We start from the raw sequence: 22,843 nt of genomic DNA, 5'->3' as shown, positions 1-22,843 counted from the left end.
TTTAAGCCATTTAGACAAAAATTAATGACAGTACCATTAGGTGATTGGTGTAGAAGTTAAATATTGGCAAAATTCTAGTCAAATGTGAAAGTCATGAGAGTAGGTAGTTGATACAACCATGATGCAAGTAGCTTTAAATACATCCTCATGTTTTCACACAGTTGGCTTCCGCCTGTCTGCTTTAATGAAAATACTGTTTCCGAAATCTCTGACTTCTTTTAGCTAAACCTTAGATCAATACTTGTTGTCAAAACACTTGTCTCAGGTTTGCTGTCTCTTGATTTCCATAGCTGTGTGTTTGGTTCTACCCTATATTCCTTTCTGATAGCATCTTTCTGGTGCTTTTTGAATACTCTGCTGATCTCTACTCTTCATGTACTGGTGGATAACATCAGTTCAGTCCCTGTGGTCACCCTCTCTTCTGCTGTAGTTGTGTCTCTAGACGAGCTTAATTTTAGACATAAATCTGACCAACATTTCTGTTTGTGACTTGTGCTAGTTACTTGTACCCTAAGCTTTAGTTTCTGACCTCATCTAGTTGGCGTCTAGCAGCGTTGCAAGCATAGCGTAGCTAGATCAGAGCTCCCATTCTTGACCCAGTGCATTGGACCCTGGATCTGATATTTCCTTGGTCTGACTCCTGCTGCTGGAGCACTTGCTGCTGCAGTAATCCCAGTCATGATGGCCAGAATGTAACAAAGCCGTTCTGGTTTGCATCTGCACCACTTCTTTCCACTTGCAGCTTTCTACTTTACATGAAATTTCTTATGTCATCCTGTTACATTAGGGTTGTGGCTCAGCAGTAGAAGAAGGATAAAGGTCTGTTGTCTGCTGAAACTACAAAAGCACTTCCAAAATCACTGTACATAAGTGCTAAAGCATTCACTTAAGCTAGACATATGAGAAAAACATAAAAGTTAGTTGCCTTCTTCCTTGATTACAAGTGTGTTCATCTGATGGACACAAAAGTGATAACACAAAAACTTTTAAATATTCTTAGTAACTTAATCAGTATTTTCTATTACGTGCTGTTAGATGGAGGAAGGTGATTTGACAACTTTCAGTCTAGTGTTTAAAATTGGTTGGTGTATAAGTAATTACAGAATGAGTTTAAGTTGGGGAATCAAGTCCAGAAATGTTCTGAATAAATTATGAATATCTTAAATATAACTGTTAGAGAAGCTGTGTTTTGGTGAGCATTCATGCCTCTGAAATGTTTTGCTTTGTAAGTGCTCTTTTTGAGAGAAAAAATTATTATTATTTTATAAGGCTAATGTAGCTGCCGTGATTAATATGTTGGGAACATCTTGGCATCTTCTAGATTGCAGCTGTAAAAATAACCATATTGCTTTTAACATGTTCATTTACAACATGGCTTATTGAACATGAATTATTGCTAGCTTTTCTGAGCAGAGAAGACTTGAGAAGCAGGCGAGTGGAGAGTGTGCCTGTAACCTGCGGAATCAGACTTTGTTCATCTGGTGGGGTTCTTGCCATTTGTGGCTGCAACTGTAACCAGTGCTCCAGTAGCTGAAAAATAGAGCCTCTGAACTTCTTTGCAGCACCTGTTTGTTGGCCTTAGAGTGCTCTATTCTTCAGCTTCAGTTCAGATACAGATGTTCACTGTTAGAAATTCAGCGCATGTAGTATAAAAGTGACATGATCTCTTGCTCAGGTTCTCACGTTTTTTACAAAATTGCCATTTAAGATCATACCACTAATAATTTGGTTCTGTTGTGTGAAAAATGCTGTGTTTGAATAAGGGTGCTTGTTGTGTCATCTGTGTTGAATCAGAAAGGAGAATAATTCATTAGAAATAACTTACTCATTGAAAATGAGTGTATGTCATTGTTTTGGATAAGAAATGTACTGTTTTAATAAGAAAGTATCCTTTTTCACTGGTTTGCATGAAAGGAGAGATTTTGGGTTTCATTTATTAATCAGGCTGTTCTGATAAATGGTAACTACAGTGTGCACACAGCAGCTTTCTCTGTGTATCATGGTGTGAGCAGAGATGTTTGACAGCTGCAGAGTATACATATTCCTGTCTTGTTTTCATAGACCACCTTTCTCAAAATGCACAACACTTCAGGCATTCTTTTTAACGTTATGCTCAATATAATATTTCTTTTAACTTGTTTACTGTATGCTAGCATTTGTTATGGAACTATATACTCTCTGGCAAAACTGCAAAGTTTTACTTATTTATCTTGGGAGAATGCTTCTCCCCCCCCCGCCCTCCCCCAAAACTAGCAACAATTTGGAATTAAAAAAAATAATATGCCTACTATAACGTTTTTTAGTTAATAATTATCCTAAAATGAGAGATACTATTTATTAAAAAAAGCCAAGAAAAAAGGCATCAGCATCACATTCTCTACTGAAAAAGTTTTTTAATATTACTAAAGAAAAGCAGCATCTCTTGATGCATGTCAAAGAAACGGTTTCAATCTACAGCGTTCTGTTAGTTTATAATTCCACAAGTTGCTATGATTTGTTAAGTGGCAAAATTATTATAACTCTGTCTCATAAGTGTTACCTGGACATGACTGTTGACCAGTTCATTAGGGAGAAACTGTTTTTCTTTTACAGCTAGAAATGCTTAGTGTTAGGGAGAGGAAGAAATAAAAAGAAGAAAACATTTCCTACATGGGAGAAAAATTATTTAATTGATTTAATATTCTGAAAAGTGGAATAGATTTAAGCAGTTGTAATATTCTTTAGAAGATTTCTTGTGTTGACAGATATCTATATAGAAAAAGGATAATATAATTTCAAATTAATCCTTTTCCTTATTTTTCGCCCCAAATAAATGTATTGAGTCTTTTTCTGTCAGGTGAGAAAGGGGAAGATTAATTTCTCTCAAATGTGCCTTGGAACCTACTCCATTTACTGTTTTGCCATTATAAATTGATTCTTGGCAATTTATATACTAGTGCTGCAGATGCAAGCAATTTACAGATAAAACAGAAGTGATCAATCATTCTAGAGATGGCAGTATGGAGGGGAAAAAAAAGGCGATTTCATGGAAATTATATTTTTGGGGCTACTGCTTCCCAACTCCTCCTGAGACTGATTTAATCTGGCAGAAGGATGACTTCAACAGTGGTGCCTCCTTTAATGTGCTGTCTAATTAGTCATGAGACCTAGTTTTCATTCTTGCAACCAGTAAATAAGCTTGGGTTTATTTCTGGATTACAGGATAGTAGCTGCAACAACCATTAGGAAAATGGTTTTGGTAAACCTTCCTTTGAAAACGCCCTTACGTTCTGAGGGCAACAACCCAAGGGACTTCAAGGCAAGTCAGACAGGGATCCAATGCACAAAAAATTGTCAGTAATACAGTAATTAAGTGGTGATCAAGAATTGTGTTACCCACACAAAGAACTGGACGAGCTGCATAAGCTTCATTCTGGCATACTCAGATCGTGATGTTCACCTTTGGTAGTGGTTATGTTTGTGTGTAATAGTGTCTTGAAATAAAAAGTAGAAGCTGAGGGCATGTGGGATGGACAGCTGTATGCTGAGTATGGGACAAAGGTAGCTGGTTCAGGGTCAGCTATGCTGGCAGAACAGCAACCCATGCCACAGAGGCTGTGTATATCCTGATTTTGGCCTTTCTGAAGGTAAGGTACTCAATCAGTGATGTCTCCTCTAGGGCCTGTTTTAGCATTACTCATTTGCTGTTTGTGCTAAGATCTGTTGTGTTTTCTTCACAAGCATAGAAGTAACAAGAGCTTCTCTATTTTTCTGCAGCTTTTACGAGAGTTGAAGCACCCTAATGTGATTGCATTGCAGAAGGTTTTCCTTTCTCATAGTGACAGAAAGGTTTGGCTGCTGTTTGATTATGCTGAACATGATCTGTGGGTAAGTAGAGATTTACCTGAGTGTTTGAGATAGTGTAATATAATCTGTTTCAAAGTGACACGTATATGGCGTACGTTTGTATAGTGCAGAGATACAGGAATTTCTTTCTCTGTAATTAAAGGTCTAACTGACATCCTGTTGTTTGTATGTTTTAAAAACCTGCAAAAGGCTATGTAAATTTTTTTACAGTCAAGTTGTATTTTGAAGCTAAAGGAATTTTTATACAAGCTCTAATTAGACGTAAGGAAAGCATTCCTAAATTGAAACCTTCTAAACTAGAGTTTGGAAATGTATTTAATATTTTCTGGTTTTCTGCAGTTTCGCACATACTTGCACGCACACACACAAAGAAAACGAGGAGAGACTGCTTTACTGAGTCCTCTCACTGAGGTACAGTGGAAATGACCAACATTCAGTCATCTAATTCTAAACAGTGAATTTGCGACAGTATGAGTGGAAGGGAAATAAGTAAGCCCTGCTAATTTGACCTGCTAATGAAGTATCACTATGTGGAACAAGAGTAGAGACTTAGATGTCCATGTTTACGTTTCCAGCAAAATATGGTTTGATATAATTTGTTGTAGAGGTGGACATCAATGACATCATGAGTTGAACTGAGGTACAAATATTTAAGCTTCACACTTATTGATAAGGTATGAGTTGCTTGGACGTGGATTTGTGCTTAAACCCAAAAGAAATGAAACACTTACTAAGAACAATCAATATGCTTGTAATTCCTTTGAAAATACTGGCAAGGAGAGGAAGTGGCAATATTAATTCCAATATCATTTTTTTTACAGCTTCAGTAATATAGAAGTTGGTTTCACTAATGTTAGTAACAAATCGGTCAGTTTTTTTTTGTACTTAGCTCTCAAGACCTGATTAATGTGTGCCTGTAAATGACACAAATTTGTAATCTGGAAGGAAAATAAATTTAGACCATGTTAAAAGTTACTTTTGGCTCAGAACAAGTAAAATCATGGTATTTCATTCCTTTTCCTATGTTTTGAAAATATCATTTGATTTTTCAAATGTAGTAGCTTTGCATTTTAGAAGTTTTCTTCATCAGAGTTTAGTGTATGCTGAGAGTTTGTGTATTTCTCATAACTGGTGACAGTGATGATAAATAGGAATGCAGCAGCTAAAACCCCATGTGGACAGAATTTATTTCTGCATCAAATGAGTTTACACATTTTATAGAACAATCACAACAAATGCATTGAACTGCTACATTGAATAGCATGTTTAAAACACCTTTTTTTCTAACCTTTTCCATTTGAATTTATTTTGGGTGTGTGTTTTTTACAGTGTGTGGTGATTTTTCACATGATTAACAGCTTTAGATAAAGGCTGACTGCAGTCTAATGTTCTTACCCGTCCTCACATCTGGCTGGGTTTTAGTCATAATCACGGAGATGTTAATTATTTTCTATTGATTGAGACTGAAATGTTTGTTACACTAGTTATTTGATGTGAACTGGTCTCCCACTTCTTAACACTCTTTTATTTTTTTTCTTTCGTACATGCTACACAAATCATTTCTCCTTTCCTGTATAATTGCCCATGTTTCCTTGCTTCTTAAGCCCTTGCCAGGAATTCTTTTTCCTCCTTTGCATAAAGTTAGCCATGTTCAAGGCATTCTTGGTTCTGGCTTAAACTTGGTCTTCATTTCCTTTACTGTCAGCACTTCCCAAGCATCGCTCTTGATTCCCCTTTTGTCTCTTTTGCTCACTCCCAACTTTGTGTCTTTTTCCACGCTGCCTCCTACACATGGAACAGCCTCCCAATTAACGTACGTAAAGATCCTTCACTATCCTCCTTCAAAAACTCCTCAAAATCCACTTAATTTTGTAACGCATTTCAGTAATAACAACCACTTTTCATTCTGTCTGTGTTGTATTGTGTTTTGCATTTCCTGTGCTTTACAGCTTGCACCCTTTCAGCTCTTTGGGGTAGAAATTGTAGTAGGGGATTGGCACATTTTGTTATTGCTTAGTACCATGTGCTCCCCCAGCACTACATAAACGCAGTAAGTCTGTTCATTGTGCGTATCAGTTTAGAAGGGTTTAAGTTTTGGAATGTTGGATGTGCTGTCACTGGAGAGATGTAGATTTCCAGAGACCAACAGTTTCAAATGTAGGTAGCTTAGAGTTACTTAGCAAAACCTGTCTGTAAGTATGGGAATCATCCTTCTCTTCAAAGCTGCCCGGCTTTAGTGACTCCTATTGGCTTCAATGAGAAGTGTAAATGCTAATCACTTGCAAACATGAGATTAATTAAAATCATTACATTTTTCAGCTTCTGTACTGGAAACATTTGGCAAGAGATGAATAAACTATATTAGATGCTATCTTATTCTGTTCATGTTGTAATACTAAAAAAAAAAGTCCCATTCTAATGAGGAAATGTGATGGTGCCAGTTAAGCTTATTAAAAAGTTCTTTTATGGTGAGCAAGAACTTTTTTTTTTTTTTTACTTTGTATTTAATTCTCAAAGATTAGACTTAGCTGCATACTTTATAATTTGGTGTAACTTCTGTTTAATAACATTACCAAGGGATGAAGAAAGCTATGCTAATTTGAACTAAGTGATAGGTACTGATGAAGATGTATTATGTTGTCCTTCCCTTAAAGATATTCAGCTAAGACCATGAAAGACTTTTCCTTCATCAATTCTCAAGTTACATTACGCAAAACAATACAAAGCCATTCATGAGATTACAATAAGGAATAGACAAATACTTTTGACCAGTCGATTTATAACTCTTGTTTGCTTTAATTACCAACATTCTTACTGTAATCCACAAATGATTTCCTTATGATTTTTCTTGGCTATTAGTCTCTGTCAGCTGATAAAGTTCTTAGGCTGTTGGATGTACCACATATGTTCACTTATATTGTATTGTCTGCACTGTCATCGCTGCTTATATATGCTCCTGCTACAAAATGAATGCAAGATTTCTTAGCTTATACTTCAATGCAAAAAGAGCATCTGATGGAAGGTTAAAAATGTGTATGTCCACAGATGTCACAGTACATCTCATACATGATAGGCCACATCCTTTCTTAATTCTTGGTAACTTGCTTCAGTCTCATACCTTTATATTCCAATTGTCTGAAACTTCGAGTTTCAGATGTTTGTAGCCACAGAACCACCTCCTGTTCCTTCCCTTCTGAGGGATGCCTTTTTTAGTAGCTACTTGTAAGGTCTTGGATGCTTCTAATTCAAATTGTATCCAGGTTTTCTGCCTTGATTAATTTATATTGAAAGATACAGAATTACAAAAAAAAAAAAGTAATTCAGTTAACACATAGCTGAATTCATCTTAAGTCAACAGATCAAACTGATACCGTTTTTAAAGTTACGTTTTTCAATACACAGTTAGGACTTTAAAGTCTTACAAAACTATGCATGGATTAAATCTTTCCAAGAAAAAGTGTAATTTCTTCAACTGATAATGGTATTTTTCTGCTGTGTTTTGACCGTTGTTTTACATGCATGAATTTTTGCTGTTTTAGACTAGGGGATAACTTTTTTCCCATTTAACTTTCTTGTATGTTCTTATTTAACTCAGTCTTAAGTTGTATACTGCTGTGCAGACCTTTCTATATGATGCTTATGCACTTTTAATTATTCAAATTTCTATAAAATACATTAAATGCTTGATAATTAGTTAATTGGATTTTAAGAAAAGTTTGATATAAATGAGATTTGCTCTGGAGTCAACTGTTTGTTGTACTTTTACCCACCGGATAGGTTATAATACTAGAGCTTTTCTTTTGTTCCAAGCTACCCTCCTATACTTTTACAGCATCAGATTTTTAGTATTTCAAATACTTTCCGAAGCACACAGTTTCCTTTTTGTAATTCAGATAATCACACATTCAATATCTTCAACTCCACAGTCTCTATATTTTTAATTTTTGATTGTAAGCAACATTTTTGTAACTCTCTTTTTTTATATATTCTGAATTGATAGGGTATCCACCTTTTAATCTATGGTACAGTTAATTCGCTGACTCATTTAATATGTGTGTGTACCTTCAAAGCTTTAACATCCCCGTTTCTGGAAATCTGTTGTAACTGAAATCAGAAGCTTCTGGATTACTCTTTTCCTGTTTTTCATTTCATTCTGAAAAACAGTAATACTTTTATCACAGTAAAATGTGTTGAATCTGTTTTATAGCCATAAGAACTATTGTTGGTCACTTAATAAGTGAGTAAGTAAATTAACTATGGTTTGATAATATTGTATGTGATGATACATTCACTATCCAAGACCATTTAACCAGTATATGGGTTGGTTTTGTTGTTGTTTTTTTTATGGTTGGTTGAAAGTTTCTTTCTCGTTAACAGTTGACTGGAATCTTATAATAACTAACTTCTTAGCAGCAAATACTACTAAGAAACATGGAGTAAAATTCAGCTTGAAATTACGGTTGATAGTAACAAAAATATGTGGCCAGACTGGCTTTGTATTATGTGAAACACTTGTTACATATATATTCTGCTTTTTAAAAGCATAGGATAGAGATTATAGCGTAGCCAAATGTAGGTAAAAGTAATAATCAAATAATGGAAAATAGAAAATATTCTTCCTACATGTGGATTTCCTAGCACTACCTAACTCTCTCAATATGCAAATAAATTTACTTAATTTCAGCTAAGAACATTTTGAGTAACGTTCTTAAACGCTAAATGAAATTGTGTGGGTGTTGCATACTAATCTGTGGAATAAACCTGCACATTTGTTAAATCATGTGAATGTTTTCTGATATAACTGATTTTTAAAATATTCCTCAAGTATGGTGTAACCAGTTATAATTCTTCCACTAAGCTTCAGTTTAGCTCTTACCCTTGAGTCTAATTCAGATGCTAATTGATCAATAGCATTTTTTACATACATAGAAATACTTAGCGTAGCAGTGTTATTTTTTTTGTCTCTCTTAATTTTCTATAATCACATATACGCTTTTGTTTTAATTCAGTCCTGCTCCGCTAGGTGATTCTTTGTTCAGTCTGCTCTATAGTGCATATTTAGCAATATAGGATTGTGCTAGCTGGCAGAAGAAGGTAAGATTTGTTGGTACAGAAAGGAGTGTGCTAGCATAAGTTTTGGTTGCTTTAAAGTTACAAATTTTATTGTCAGCCACTATTACTGAAAGTCTTTACAGCATGATTTATCCTTTCCAAATAGAATGGATGGGGTTTTTTGACACTAAAGTGGTGGTTGGATTTCTTGCAGAGAGCAGCGACATTCCTTGCTGATAGCTGTCTGTTCTGAGAATGCACTTGTCACTCACAAAACTTGCTTTTTCTGCCAGAATTGTAGGGATTTGAGGGTATTTTGTGTGGGTTCATTTTTTGTACCCAAAGCATGAGAATTGGAGGAAACAACAGGTAGGGACAGACCTCAGAGACAGAAGCAGGTGTGCAAAAAAGGATGAAGTGTGTGAAGAATTAATGTGAAGAGTGGTGTGAATACTGAGTGTTGAAGAAAGGGTAGCTGAATTCTGATGGGTTTTCCTATCATTGTGTAGACTTAGTTTGACATATTTAGGTCTGAAAGATGTAGAAGGCCTGGAAAGATCCCAGCAAAACCTAGGAAAATGATACTGAATCTGTTTATATGTGCTCTGTGTTTCAAAGCTTAGGTATTTGAAGCAAGTTGGCATTAGCAAAATTTAGTGTATTAAAGCTCCTTTCAGTGTTTCTTAAAATGCTCACTTATTGTCACTTGGAATTGGATTTTTTGTTTGACACTTTGGTTAATGACATTCTAAGGGTGATACTTGATGATGGCCATGTACTGACACTGTTTAGAATGTGTCAAGGTGTATTTTTTTCCCCACCCTGTCTTTTAAAGGGCTGTTGTGTATTGGTTGTTGTAATGCTTTCAAAATTGGAAGCCTACATGATTGTTGTAGAAAGACTTTTACCCACTTTTGTTTTGATTTTATTAAATTTTATTTGTGATATACCCTTGACAATTATTTTTTGTGTGTGTGTCTGAACTGAGTCCTTAGTGTCGCCATAGGAATCTGTGATTTATTTTTTAAAAAGCAAACAAGTGTTGCTCAGGTTAGTTGGATCTATCTTTGCTGCTTCTTTTTTAAAATTGTGCAAACAATGCGTGGTTAGTTTTTATAGCCTCTTTAGATTTTGATTTATTCTCCCATAGCCTTTTAAGTGCTTTACATTTAGCACTCAACAATATTAGTTACCTTTTTGGGGGTATTGATTGCTGAAGAGAGAAGATGGAAATAGTTTTCTGTTTAAAGTGAGACTTGAAGCTGTATGATCTGTATCTTCCTCTTGACTTTGGCACAGATTTAACGTGCATCCAAGCTTCCATCTCTTTAATATTAAAATGTAATTTTACTTTGTATTGGGAAATTGACATAATTCTGTTTTATTCTCAAAGGTTGGGTTAGGATTGGATAGAAGGAAAGATTTTTGCTTCAGTGTGGGAGCAGACAGTTTATTTCAGCTGGGAGAAGCATCTGTGTTTACATGATTGCATTTTCGTTTGGTGGAGATGCATGGAAGTTTGAAACAAGCATTGCCTTAAACAGTAGAACTCAAGTAGTAAGGTTTTCTAGGGGGTTGTGCCTTGAGATCTATGAATCATCTTATGTGTGTTTAGGTGGGACCTCACACTGTATCTGCATTTAGTCAGACATGCATAAAATCTCTCCTTTAGCTGGCTTCTTACTTCCCATGAAGATTTTCCAGATCTGACTTGTTTGTTTTAACCTCTGTTATACTGAAGAGCAATTCTCAGGAATGAGATGACACAGAGAGTATGTTTGCATCAGCTTGGCTTCCTTGAAGCAGGCTCAAATTAGGATCTTTTTGAAAGCTTATTTAACTGCTTGGTAAATACTAGGGGTTTTCATGAAACCAAATGAGCTTGTTCTATATTGACATGCATTGTTTATGGTGAAGGATTTAGAAAATGTACATATTTCTTTCATCAGCCAATTTTCACATCAATCTCAACACATTAGGTAACGTAGAAGGCTGATTGAAGACTAGATTGAATATTGATTCATAAGTCACCACTGCATTTTCTTTCCCAGTGCTTAGCTCTTAATTTCTTTCTGTTATTTTTTATATGGTCTTGTCTTTGCAAAAGCTGAAATGGTCTTACTGAAATAAGCCAATTGATCCATTTTTTGTCTCAATTTTATTTTTTGGAGCTGGAAATAGGGAATAAGCAGTTAGGAAACAAAACCAGTAGTCCCAGATATTGCAAACAAAAAATTATAGCATGCCTCTGGAGGCTTCATTACTTTTCTAGAGTATTAATAAATTTCGTTCTATGTTTTTTAGTGTTCTTTGATGAAGTATTAATTTAGAGTATAGACTTAAAGCCACTGCCACGAAGTTAATGCCTTGTTTAAATTTAAAATGAAATATGTAAAACCAATAGAAATATTTTTACATAGAATCATAGAATAGTTAGGGTTGAAAAGGACCTTAAGATCATCAAGTTCCAACCCCCCTGCCATGGGCAGGGACACCTCACACTAAACCATATCACCCAAGGCTTCGTCCAACCTGGCCTTGAACAGTGCCAGGGATGGAGCATTCACAGCCTCCCTGGGCAACCCATTCCAGTGCCTCACCACCCTAACAGGAAAGAATTTCCTCCTTATATCCAATCAAAACTTCCCCTGTTTAAGTTTTAACCCATTACCCATTCTCCTATCACTACAGTCCCTAATGAAGAGTCCACCCCAGCATCCCTATAGGCCCCCTTCGGATACTGGAAGGCTGATATGAGGTCTCCACGCAGCCTTCTCTTCTCCAGGCTGAACAGTGCCAACTTTCTCAGCCTGTCTTCATACAGGAGGTGCTGCAGTCCCCTGATCATCCTCGTGGGCCTCCTCTGGACTTGCTCCAACAGTTCCATGTCCTTTTTATGTTGAGGACACCAGAACTGCACACAATGCTCCAAGTGAGGTCTCACGAGAGCAGAGTAGAGGGGCGGGATCACCTCCTTCGACCTGCTGGTCGCACTCCTTTTGATGCAGCCCAGGATACGGTTGGCTTTCTGGGCTGCAAGTGCACACTGAAGCTGGCTCATATTCATTCTCTCATTGACCAGCACCCCCAAGTCCTTCTCTGCAGGGCTGCTCTGAATCTCTTCTCTGCCCAGCCTGTAGCTGTGCCTGGAATTGCTACATTACATTATGTTTATTTTTAAAAGTGAATACTTAATTGGTTCACAATGTTTTTGGAATCCAGTCAGGGGCAGCATGCTTTTAAGATTTAGGAATATGAAAATACAGATGCACAGAAGGGAAAAGCAACTTGGCTACTTTTGCTGAATAGATTTGAATATTGCTTGGAATTTCATTTACCTCATATGACATATGTTCTTTCATTTTGAAGCTTTTTAGATGTATGAGAAGGAAAGCTTGCATCTGGAGTGTTCTAATGAACTAATTTAAATTAAATTATGACTGGATAATGGTGTGGGTGGCTTTCTGTTCTGTAGCACTGTGAATGGTATGGTGGGCACAGACAATTAAGGCTTCCTTAAACTTTTGGTGGAAGCGCCTGGGTATTTTCCAGCTTTTGTGGCCAGGTGATCTATCAGAATATGGGAATTAAGTCATCATTAGAGAGCAACAGTGAAAAAAGTTGTGGAGAATGCTGAAGCTATTTCATTCCGTCTGTCTTCTTGCTACAGACACTCCTCCCTGACTTGATTGAATTGTGGAAGTCCTTCTGCTTTATTCTTAGTGGTTATCCATTAGGCCTAAGATTCAGCAAAGAACTTGAGCATACCTAAAGCTGCAGTGTCCAAACACACCTCCTGGTTCCTGGAGAGAGATGCAGAAGGTTATTCTACATGTCAGGTTTCAAACCTGTATTCCTGAGTCGTGGGGCAGTCTTGATGCTCTGTGGTTCTGCAAAAAGATTTATTGAATGAGAGAAAGGAGGAGTGTGGTTTTGAAGCCTACTGGTTAGGGGAGTCATCTAGGGAATGGGAAACAGGTTACAATTCCTATAATTCCTGTAAGTTATTCGTACCTTTATTACGTCTAAGATTATAGCCTTTATATGCTGTACTTGAGGCTGTACTTTGTGACTGTTCAGGAAGTGAAGCTAGTAGAGTGCCTCATCACTTGCGTAGTGCAGTTCTGTATAAAGAACATACTAGTTTGTGCTTTTACCTGCATCCATTTCTATACCTGGGGTTTTGGATTTTAAGTGTTAAATATTTTGACTCAGAGCACATCTCCCTACCCTCTGAAATTCAGCAAAATTGCTTAAGAAATTCCTTTAGCATAATGGTACTGGTGTGCCCTTCAGTTTCTTAGATGCACACTGCCATTAAGATTACTGATTAGCACTGAGTATGTATGTTGGTCTTTCTTTGTGTGGGTAGTTCCCTACAAGAAATTGGATGAACTGCTTTTTCTACAAAACACTTGAGGGTAGGAGTTGATCACAACCACTGTGGATTCATTCTGCATGAAGCAAATGCAGCTTTTCAGTTCACTGTATTATTTGGCCTTGCAGTATGTTTTTAGTTTATTTTTTGTTCATTTCTTGAATCTAAACTGTGATAGGATTAAATCTGTGATTTGACAAATATACACTTCAGGAGAGTAAGTTGGCAACAATAATTTTTATTTGCTTTATTAGGAAATTTAATTTTATCTAATAGTGATAGTGTGTGCTTACTTAAAACTTTCAGTTTTAATTCACTTCTGCAATTCAATAACTCTTTCAAGAAAAGAGCTTGCTTTCTTAGCCTTTCTGAGTGGGACAAGCAAGCATCAAAACAAGATGATTTAAAAAATGTGTGTAAGTGGTATTTCAGAGGCAAATAAGAGCAATCTTTGTCATCTTCTGGAATGTGTGCCGGCTTTGGTCGATATGGTGGGAAGCCTCAGCTGTCAAGTCTGGTTGGGTAACTTAGCTTAATGTGCTGATTTAGTTACACTAGCTGTGGTTTAGAGGTAACTTGCATACCTAAAGTTCAGTGTAAGGGCAGATTATCTGCCTCAAGAATTCACTTAGGTGTTCCTTGGTAATGAGAGGAAGAAAGGGGATGCTGCTGCTATGAGTTGCTGCAGGAAAAAACCTTCCCCTACTCTACGCTTTCAGTGATTACATGCTTGTTGAAAAAGGGCTGGGTTTATGTGTCTTTGTGTTGTGACCTTTGCCCTTTGGTGCTCCTGTATTTTTTTTTTTTTATACCATGTATTAATAAAGATATTCACTTGGAAGTTTATAGTATCATTACTGATTTATAAATCATATTGTAATTACATGTGAAGGTCATTACCTGGTGAGCATTGTGCAGTACTGGAAGGCAGGGACTCCTAGTTGAAATTTTGACACCACCTTCTTGTGATACGACAAGAAAAAACTTTTCTAAGGAAATGATCCCTTGAGGTTTTCCATTATAGTTTTCAGAGTGATTGCATAATTAAAGGATCGGGTACTAAGAACTTGTTTTGTTTACTGATGCTCATTTGGATATTAAAAACTGATAATCATGTAGATTTCTTTTCCGTACTTTTTTTAATATTCAGCCATCACTGTTGTCCATGTAGTGTGGAAGGCTCAGGGGGAATATTGCAGTTGGTAAGGCAGAACTCAGGCTGTTATCCTGATGTGTTTTGCTCTTTTTTTTATTTTTATTTTTTAATTTCTTTTAAAGCAGTATTTTCTACACCTTTGCTAAGCACAGTTTGGCAGCAGCTAGAGAACTGGTCAGCATTTACCATGAGGAAACATTAACCCGTTACCATTTGCATTGGGAACAGTAGTGACAGACTTGGCGGGTGGTGATGGTGGAGGGAGCAGAGGTCTAATGAAAGCACAGCCATTGGCTACCTTTAACCTGGAGAGGGGTATGATCTTGAACTAGACAAATGCTGTTTAAAGAACGGGGTAATTAGTAGTCTTGTCAGTCTACAAATTAGCATTTTGAATCGCTTTCACTAAAAATGCAAACTGCCTTTATTATTTCTGTCTTTCAAAAAGCACATAATTGAAAACTATTTTCTTATCTGAGATGCTTCTTTGAATTGCCTTCAAAAAGGACTTTTTTTTTTTTCCATCAGAACAAATGGATTTAGTAGTTCACTGAATGGCAATATGTTAAGATTGGGTTTGTGCCTTGCATAGCCCCACCTTGTCTGAGGTTTGAAAAGGTAGAGTGGCCTCACCCCACTTTATTTCTTCTACAGAGTAGCAAAACCAGCCTAACTTACCATCTCCACATTGATCTTACAATGAATATTAATTGGGTTATGAATATTTCTTGATATCTCCATAATCTTTCAATGAATTATTTTTTTTTCATTCTTCAACTGACTAATGCTGGTTTCCTTTTCTGCATTCCCTGTTTTCAAGTGGTATTTGTCCTCTAATGGTTTGACTGACTTCTGTAATCCAAAAGCCACTAGCTGGTCATCATCAGTGAAGTAATAGACCCAAAACTTGGAATGAAGAATATAACCATTTTTAGATGTTTGAACATGATCTCACCCTAATGTGGTGTGGGGTTTTTGAAGTTGTGTCCCGTTGTGTGCCTCCTGCTCCCAATTTATTTAAGTATTTATTTAATCTCTCTTTACTGGGTTTCTGATTTAGGGGGGAAACACTAAAGTAGTTGTGAGTGCAGTGTCCTGGTGCTTTTGGAGAGGAGGAGGGAAAGTGTGAAAGCACAGAGTGTGGTCCTCTTTTTGGTAGATACTGCTGGTTTGGAAGTTTCTGCTCTAGCTGCTGAGGATAAGAGGATCCCAAATGGGGAGGAGGGAGGGAGGAGAAAGTCTAAGACCCTTTACTGGAGGTAAGTAGCCAGTCTTTAGATATTAACAAAAGCTTGGCAGCTGTGTTTTTAAAGCAGCTCAGTAAAAACACTTTAAGAAAATTGTGAGCACATCACTATTACTTTCAATTGCAAAGTTTAACAAACTTTGAATTTCATTCCATTATTTAGTGTTAATAGTTTGTAAAAAAAGCAGTGCAACAAAAAACTTATATAACATGCTTCATGTTTCTGCTTGTTTTATTTCTAGCATATTATCAAGTTTCACCGTGCCTCAAAAGCAAATAAAAAGCCCATGCAGTTGCCAAGATCTATGGTTAAATCCCTACTCTACCAGATCCTCGACGGAATCCATTACCTCCATGCAAACTGGGTGCTTCACAGAGATCTGGTAAGCATCACATGTATTACCTAGTTAAGAAAGTTTCACATGCATATAGTTGGATAGGAGAAGAAAAGTCCCTATTAGTAGTCTTCCATATCGATCCATACAGCTCTTCCTGTTATTGTAGCAGGAAGACCAATGGAGACTTTAAACATGAAAACAAACTATGTTTTCACATTGTTTTAATCTGAGTCATCTGAGCTCAGACAATGATGCTAGATCCGGTAAAAGGTTTGCAGATACCAATATCCGAAAACAGTACATGAGTCAGCTGATACGGGATGGTTGAACATGCTTATAAGTTTGTGCACAACTTTGAAAAGGCATTTAAGTAGGAAAGTTATTGATACCCTTGTACATTGTTTGGCTTTCGTGCAAGTTACCGTAAAAGCTAGTGAAAAAGTAGTTTTTTCATGGAGTATTTCTTTTCCATGTGTTATTTTTTCTGACCGTGGGAAGAGAAAGAACTATGAAAGGGTTGTCATCTTGAAATTTCTCATGACCTGAAGTGTCTCTGAAGATTGATTGCAGATTACAAGGGCAGCTGGTTGCCTTGTCTTAGTTACCCTTTTCCCCTTGAAAGTTTCCCACCACTCCTCATACTTCAGTGAAGTGCTACCAAGGGTTGCAAAAAGACTACTACCAATATGGGTGTAGTGTTTTCTGCCACTTGCATTGTAACTAGAATCTGTGGCATGAGACAACACAATGGTTAATGTGTCAGAACCGTTCTGAGAGTTATGCTATTGCAACATCAGTAGTAACTATGGTAGGAAGTGTAGTGTAATCTGTGTGTAACACCACTGCTTTTATTTGGTTATTTTTCCATAGTTGACCTAGTGCATCAAAATAGGGATGTATATCTAGAGACTTATAATCACCAATAAAGTTTGGTGAGGCATAAATTTTTCTTGAGTCTTTAATAGCAAATAGGGGCTTGGATTAGTTTTTGAATGTAGAGCAAAAGCTTTCTTAAAAGATACTAAAAAAACTAAGGCAAGCCTGAAATAGAAGTCACATACATCTTCTGAAATAAATTTTATTTCTTTTTTTCATAATACCTAATAACAGTGGCCAGCAGTGGGGTTTCAGGCTTTGGTATGCATTATTTATTTATTTATATATTTATTTATTACCTTTTTCCTTGGTATTTATTATAAGTTTTTCTGTTAAATTCCAGATATTAGTATACTTGGTAGGAGGGGGGAGGTCACCTTTGGAATAGTAACTGTAAGCAAAAGCAGGAAGCAAGTACAACCCTGATTCTCATGCTACAATTACTACTTTCCTTAGGAGACAGCTGTTGCTTTGGCAGAGTTCTGAGATGTAATTAGATACAACTTGAGAAGGAACACCTGAAAAATCTATATTCAGCTATGTTTAGGGGAAGTATGTGTGTTCATGGAACTATTAAGTATATGTACATTCAGGTGCCATACACGAACTTGGTATCTCAGTAGGAAATGCAAGATGGTATTTAATATAATAATAATGAATACTCTTGAGAACTATCTTGCTGGTGTTGCTATTTCCAGCTTGCAGCACCAGGTGTTTTGTGTGCCTAGTGCTGCTAGTTTATAAGTCTTATCCAGTGTTGAAGAGTTGCAGCAAAGCTGATGCCTAGTATCTCCATCTTTTTTCTTGGAACTTCAGGAGGCGATAGCTCCTGTTATAAAAAGATGGCTGTTTTTCTTGTCTCTGGAATGAGAGTGCTTGATGATGTTGGCATAGTGGAAACGGGAGAACAGAAATTTTTGAAGTCTTTATGGGTTCTTGGTATGCAGATAACTTTAAGATAATGAATTCTGGGGTACCTCAGTGAGAGAAAGGAAGCCATTTAAAAACCTGCTCTGGTACATTAGTGATTAAAAGGCATATTCAGAGTCTTTGCGTTTTTAAAAATTGTTGTGAATTCCTGAAGCATTCAGGTATTTCAAATAGTTATTTTGTACCTTGAACACAGTAAGGAAAACCTGATATTATTCTGGATGTGTCCTGTCTGCTCTTGAAATTTAGTAACCAACTTAAATTCTTAACCAAAATTTTATATTCCCCTAATTTTTATTCATACACTCAGACCTGTGATTTTTGCTTCTAAGAGTGGTATCTCAGGCATGGTTTCACTGGGATCAGTTTCTTACATAATACATACATACCAACTGTTCAGTGTCTTAAGGTGGGGTGCAGTTTGTCTGGTGTTTTTCTCTTAGTTGTTTTAATTTACATCTGCTGGAAAAAATATTAAATTTTGCATCAAGACACCTTGTACTTTGATGGTTAATATGACTGTTCTTACTATTTTTAGCATGTGTTTGGATGTAGACCAAAGATGGCAACATCCATGAAAGTCATGATACGCTTATTTCGTTGCTTAAAAAAAAATAAAATAAAATATTCTCCAAGAATATTTATCATAACATTAGTCAATTCCTCCTGAGCCATGGAAATGACCTTCAGAATCTATTTAACAGATTTTGCAATGAAAAAACAGAAACATGGGAGGTAAGCTATTTGTGACAGTACTTGCTTGGAGGTATTTGGAGAACGTTGTTTAAAAACTCTATGACAGTAACAAATTAAGATTTAAAGAAGCTAGAATACCAAATGTGCTTTTCAAAAACCCGTGGTTCTCAGAATACTAAATGGTTTTTAGAAACCCCTTGTTCTCAATGGATCTGTATTTTTTGATACCTTAAAAGTGTTACTCAAGTTATTTTTAAGGTCAGCAGTAGCTGGCAAATGCATAACAGAGTAATAAAACTGATGAACAGTGTGAACTTGCAGTCTTGCAATACTATGGCCTGTCCTTTGGCTGGGCTAATGGATAGTTTCTACCACAAGGAGACAGTCTTGTTCCCTTCTTCAACTCCACTAGGCATTGCCATCCATTCTGATGGCCTGGCAGATGGCACATGCGACTCATGGTGAGCTCATTCAGGGAGCTAAACCTTCAGAAAGTACTCACTTTTCTCCTGCAGAACTCAATTTCTGCAGGATTAACTCCCTGAGGGATCTCACCAGGAGCTTATGGCTTAGGTGTGCATGAGTTGGCACAGAGGAAACGCGAGGCTGGAGGTAGTGGCAGTAAGTGCAACAGGTCATTCCAGCATCACCTGCCATTACATCAGATTATTTCATTGTTAAAATGCACTTTTTTAAATTCTTAGATAAAATTAAAGTGTTTTTAGAAACTTAAATTCAGTTGTGGTTCTAAATCACTGTAAATTTTATGTTCACCTTGAATCTCTTCTGATGTGAGACTTATGTCAACTTAAACTTTCCCAACACAAGTCCAAATGTAGAAGAGTGTCCAAACTTAGGCAAATTATAACACCAAATGCACTCTTGCTTACGCTTCTAGAAATCTGAAAATAATTTAGTGTACTGTATCTTGCAGCTTCTTGTAATACCAAGAGTGTTTCTGGCTTTCTTATCCTGAAGGTAGCTAAAAGGTCCTAAGTGACTGTTTAGATATATTTTTTTGGCCAACATGTTACTTTCTGTCAGCTAAAAGAATTCTCAGTAGTAACTTTCTTTACGGCAAGATTCAAACTAATACAGAATATGGGACAGGAGCATTAGAGTTTTGGTTTCTTTGAGTAGCATTATGGCAATTTATACACCTTGGAGGTGGTGCAAGTCTGTAAAAAACCGTACGCTTGTTCTCTTATCAAGCCATTTGGAGTGCAGTTTTGTTGTGGAATTGCATGTTGTTGGGCAATGATAATTTTGCCTTTTCAACATAGCAGCATTCCTGAAAGCCGCATGTGGGAGGAAGGAGGCTTTGCTGGCTCTGCTAACTGCTGGGGCATTTCATTATGAGCAGGAGCTTAATATAGATAGACATTAGAGAAATAACCCTTTAGTACTAAGCTTTTGATTTTTAAAGTGCTCTGTATACAGAGTGTCCACTTGAAGGTCCAAAATTGTGCTCTGTACCCTGAGTCAGTAGCAAGCTAGAAGATGCAGCACATGGAGTATAGTATTTCGGGGTGTTATGATATCTTTATCCCCTCCTCCCCCAAATGTGAGTTAGATTCTACAGGAACATTCAGCAGAGGCCTTACTTCGCAGAGACATCTAAAAATGGAAGTCTTCCATACAGTGTTCACGGTGTGTGCTCATGTTAGTAACAGAAAGGATTCTGGCACTTTTTCTTGTGCTAATAACCCTTCTGTAGTTGTTAGTTGCTTAAGGACAAAAGCAGGCAGAGACCATTTCCCTTAGAACTTGATAAAAGCAATTTCTATACGTAATAGGATGTGTTTTCCTGGAGGGAGGTATTATCTATGAGATGTTTTAAGTGCACAGAAACCATATTGAGGAATTCGTTTAAGACTCCACTTATATCCTTGAGCATTTCTTTAGAATACTGCTTAATGTTATTAAAACTACTGGTTGGAAAAGGAATGTTGGAAAACAAACTCACTAGAGAAATGCAGTTTACCCCCCTTCCTCCTAGGATTGTGTTAAATGGTTGCTTTCAGCATTCTGAAATCAGAAACTTGCTCATTGCAATAGTCATATAAACTACCTTTGTAAAATGAGCCAAGTTCCTAAATTTTAAATACTTACTAAGAATTTCTCAACTTTCTCTTGTATTGGCCCTCTACAACTTTAGAATGTTAAAGCTGACTGTGTTTTTTTTACCAGTAAAACAGATTAGCTTACAGCAGCAGTCTTTTAGATGGAACGTCAGTAATAGAAGTGAAAGTATGCAATCTTTGACACATGTTTGAACTCAAAATTTGATTGTATGCAGAAGTCACAGTTCACATGTCCTGGTGGAACAGAAGGTGTCCATGAGTCTTAAATTGCATATATATATATATATATAAAAATATTCTTTTCACTTTAATAATTGATTTGTATTATTCTGTTTAGAAGAGATTTAGGTGTCTAAAATATAAGGGTGCCAGATTATAGATGACATGGTTCTCTGGGCAGGGTTGGGTGCGTAACTTACTGTTGATGCAGGAGGAGGCCATGCTGCTTCTACTTCTCCCTGTTCCACTATATTTCTCTTCCAAGCTGGGGATTGGCAAGGTTTGTGAAGAAGAAGTTGACCTGTATTCAAGTTCGTTCCCCAGTCTGGTTTGGCATACAATTGCATAAATGTTTAGGTAAGGTGGATATATGGGCAAGATGGATGTATGTGTGGAAGCCCAGTGGTCAAAGATGGGACATAAGAGAAGGATAGATTCCCATTTTCAGTGGCATTATCCTACTCTGCTGGCGGTGTTAAATATATGATTTGTAATCCTTCTCCTTAACCATTCTGGTACCTGTAAATTTGTTGGTGCCTGCTTCATTTGCAGGTGAAGATCATGTATGTGATCTGTAGTTTACTTCACTGTTGTATTTATTAGCAGAAGCTATTTTTATTGTGTGCTTAAGCTTATCAGTTTGTGTTTCTTTCTGGAGTGGATTGTGGAATGTTCATACACTTCTGCCACTTGCAGAATTTATGGAGTGCTAATCTGGGCATTTTTTGTGGAAGACATAGCAGGCAGCTGAGGTTTGATATAATTTTGACTCTGCCTATCTGCTTATATAGCAAATTTCTATAGACAGCCTTTGGGATGATCAGACATGAGTTCCTAGATTCAGGCTTTTAACAGGTCCTGTGAATATCTAGCTGCTGCAGTAATAGTAAACCCTGTATCTTTCAAGGGTAAGCTGTAAGCAGGGACAAGAGACACTGTTGCAGTGACTGGTGCATGCTCCAGTTGGCCAGAACAAGGTTTTTTCCTTGGTGCTCCAGCTCAGTATCTCTTATGGAGTGGTGTGTAGTGGCCAGTGTAATAGTTGTTCTCTCTCAGGGTTGTCTGGAGACTGTGGGGTTTTTTTCTGTCAGAAGTAAAGTGGAAAGGGAAAGGCCAAACTGAAGGGGCCAGACATGACTTTATGTGGCAGTCAGCAACTTCTGTCTTCCTCAGAGGTGCAGCCAGTTCAGAAATGATTAAACTAATTAGTGTTTCATCTTCTAACTGAAAATTTGTGATTTAAAAAAAGAAATCTATTCTCAATTTATTCAGAATATTTTAAGTGATCCATCATGATGTTTGTTTAGAATAACAAGATTTTAGTAGATTTTGAGTAATTCAATTGTATTCAATAAAGCTCCAGCAGTTTTCAGATTTTTAGTTGACTGGTTGACTTCCATTTAAGGGGTTAATTAAAAAAAACAATCATTTTCTCATAAGAATCCTCCTCTAACCAGTATGTAAATCAGCAGTCTCTTACCATGGACCTGTACCTGGACTCTGCTCTGGGGCTTTGCTTCCACATTGTACAACTCACTTCAACTGCTTTTGCCTCTGTTTCCCAATCAGTTAGCTATTTATGGGGCTAATTTATACGTTTACTGCTTTATGTGCTATGAAATTTTCGAGTGAAAGCTGTGTAATATCTGTGGTTTATGTAGTTAACTTGTTTTTGTTGCTTGATACTCTTCTTCTAATGAGCTGGAAGCATTAACAAAGACTGAGAATTTAAAATAATATGCATATTGTATGAAGACACCAGAAAGTTTCCTAAAACTTTGTTAATTGGATACTTTTTACTTCTGCTTTCATGTGAGAGCCTTCAAAAATTGAAAAAAGTCTCTCTGTGCTTATTATTATTAGCTTATAGTATTTAACTACTCTCTCCTTTTCCTCTCTGTGCTCTTGCAGGAAGATTTTCCAGGCCAATAAATAATCAGAAAAATCACCTAAAAAGCAGCAGAACCAATTTTAATTTTTTTTTTAATGTTCCACCTACATTTTGCTAAGCAAGCAAACTGA

At 36.7% G+C, this 22,843-nt stretch overlaps 1 protein-coding gene across 2 annotated transcripts in view; it reads left to right on the top strand.

Annotated features, from left to right (window-relative positions):
• Positions 1-22,843, top strand: part of CDK19 (cyclin dependent kinase 19) — a 129,704-nt gene that overhangs the window by 50,984 nt on the left and 55,877 nt on the right. Inside the window, exons 1-3 of one of the 2 annotated variants that reach the window (XM_061366833.1) lie at positions 3,757-3,867; positions 5,647-5,659; positions 15,921-16,061. In XM_061366833.1, coding sequence (XP_061222817.1) covers positions 3,848-3,867; positions 5,647-5,659; positions 15,921-16,061 — 174 coding nt within the window. In that variant the 5' untranslated portion in view covers positions 3,757-3,847. Of the gene's footprint in view, positions 1-3,756; positions 3,868-5,646; positions 5,660-15,920; positions 16,062-22,843 lie in introns of those variants that run through there. The other variant, XM_061366832.1, reaches the window with a different exon arrangement.

Source organism: Neopsephotus bourkii, unplaced genomic scaffold (assembly GCF_033783945.1).
Source record: "Neopsephotus bourkii isolate Nb327-2 ecotype Australia unplaced genomic scaffold, CSIRO-AGI_Nbou_v1 NB_1358, whole genome shotgun sequence".
Classification (NCBI taxonomy): domain Eukaryota; kingdom Metazoa; phylum Chordata; class Aves; order Psittaciformes; family Psittacidae; genus Neopsephotus; species Neopsephotus bourkii.
Note: the sequence above shows the minus strand (reverse complement) of the source record. Positions and strands in the feature narration are given on the sequence as shown.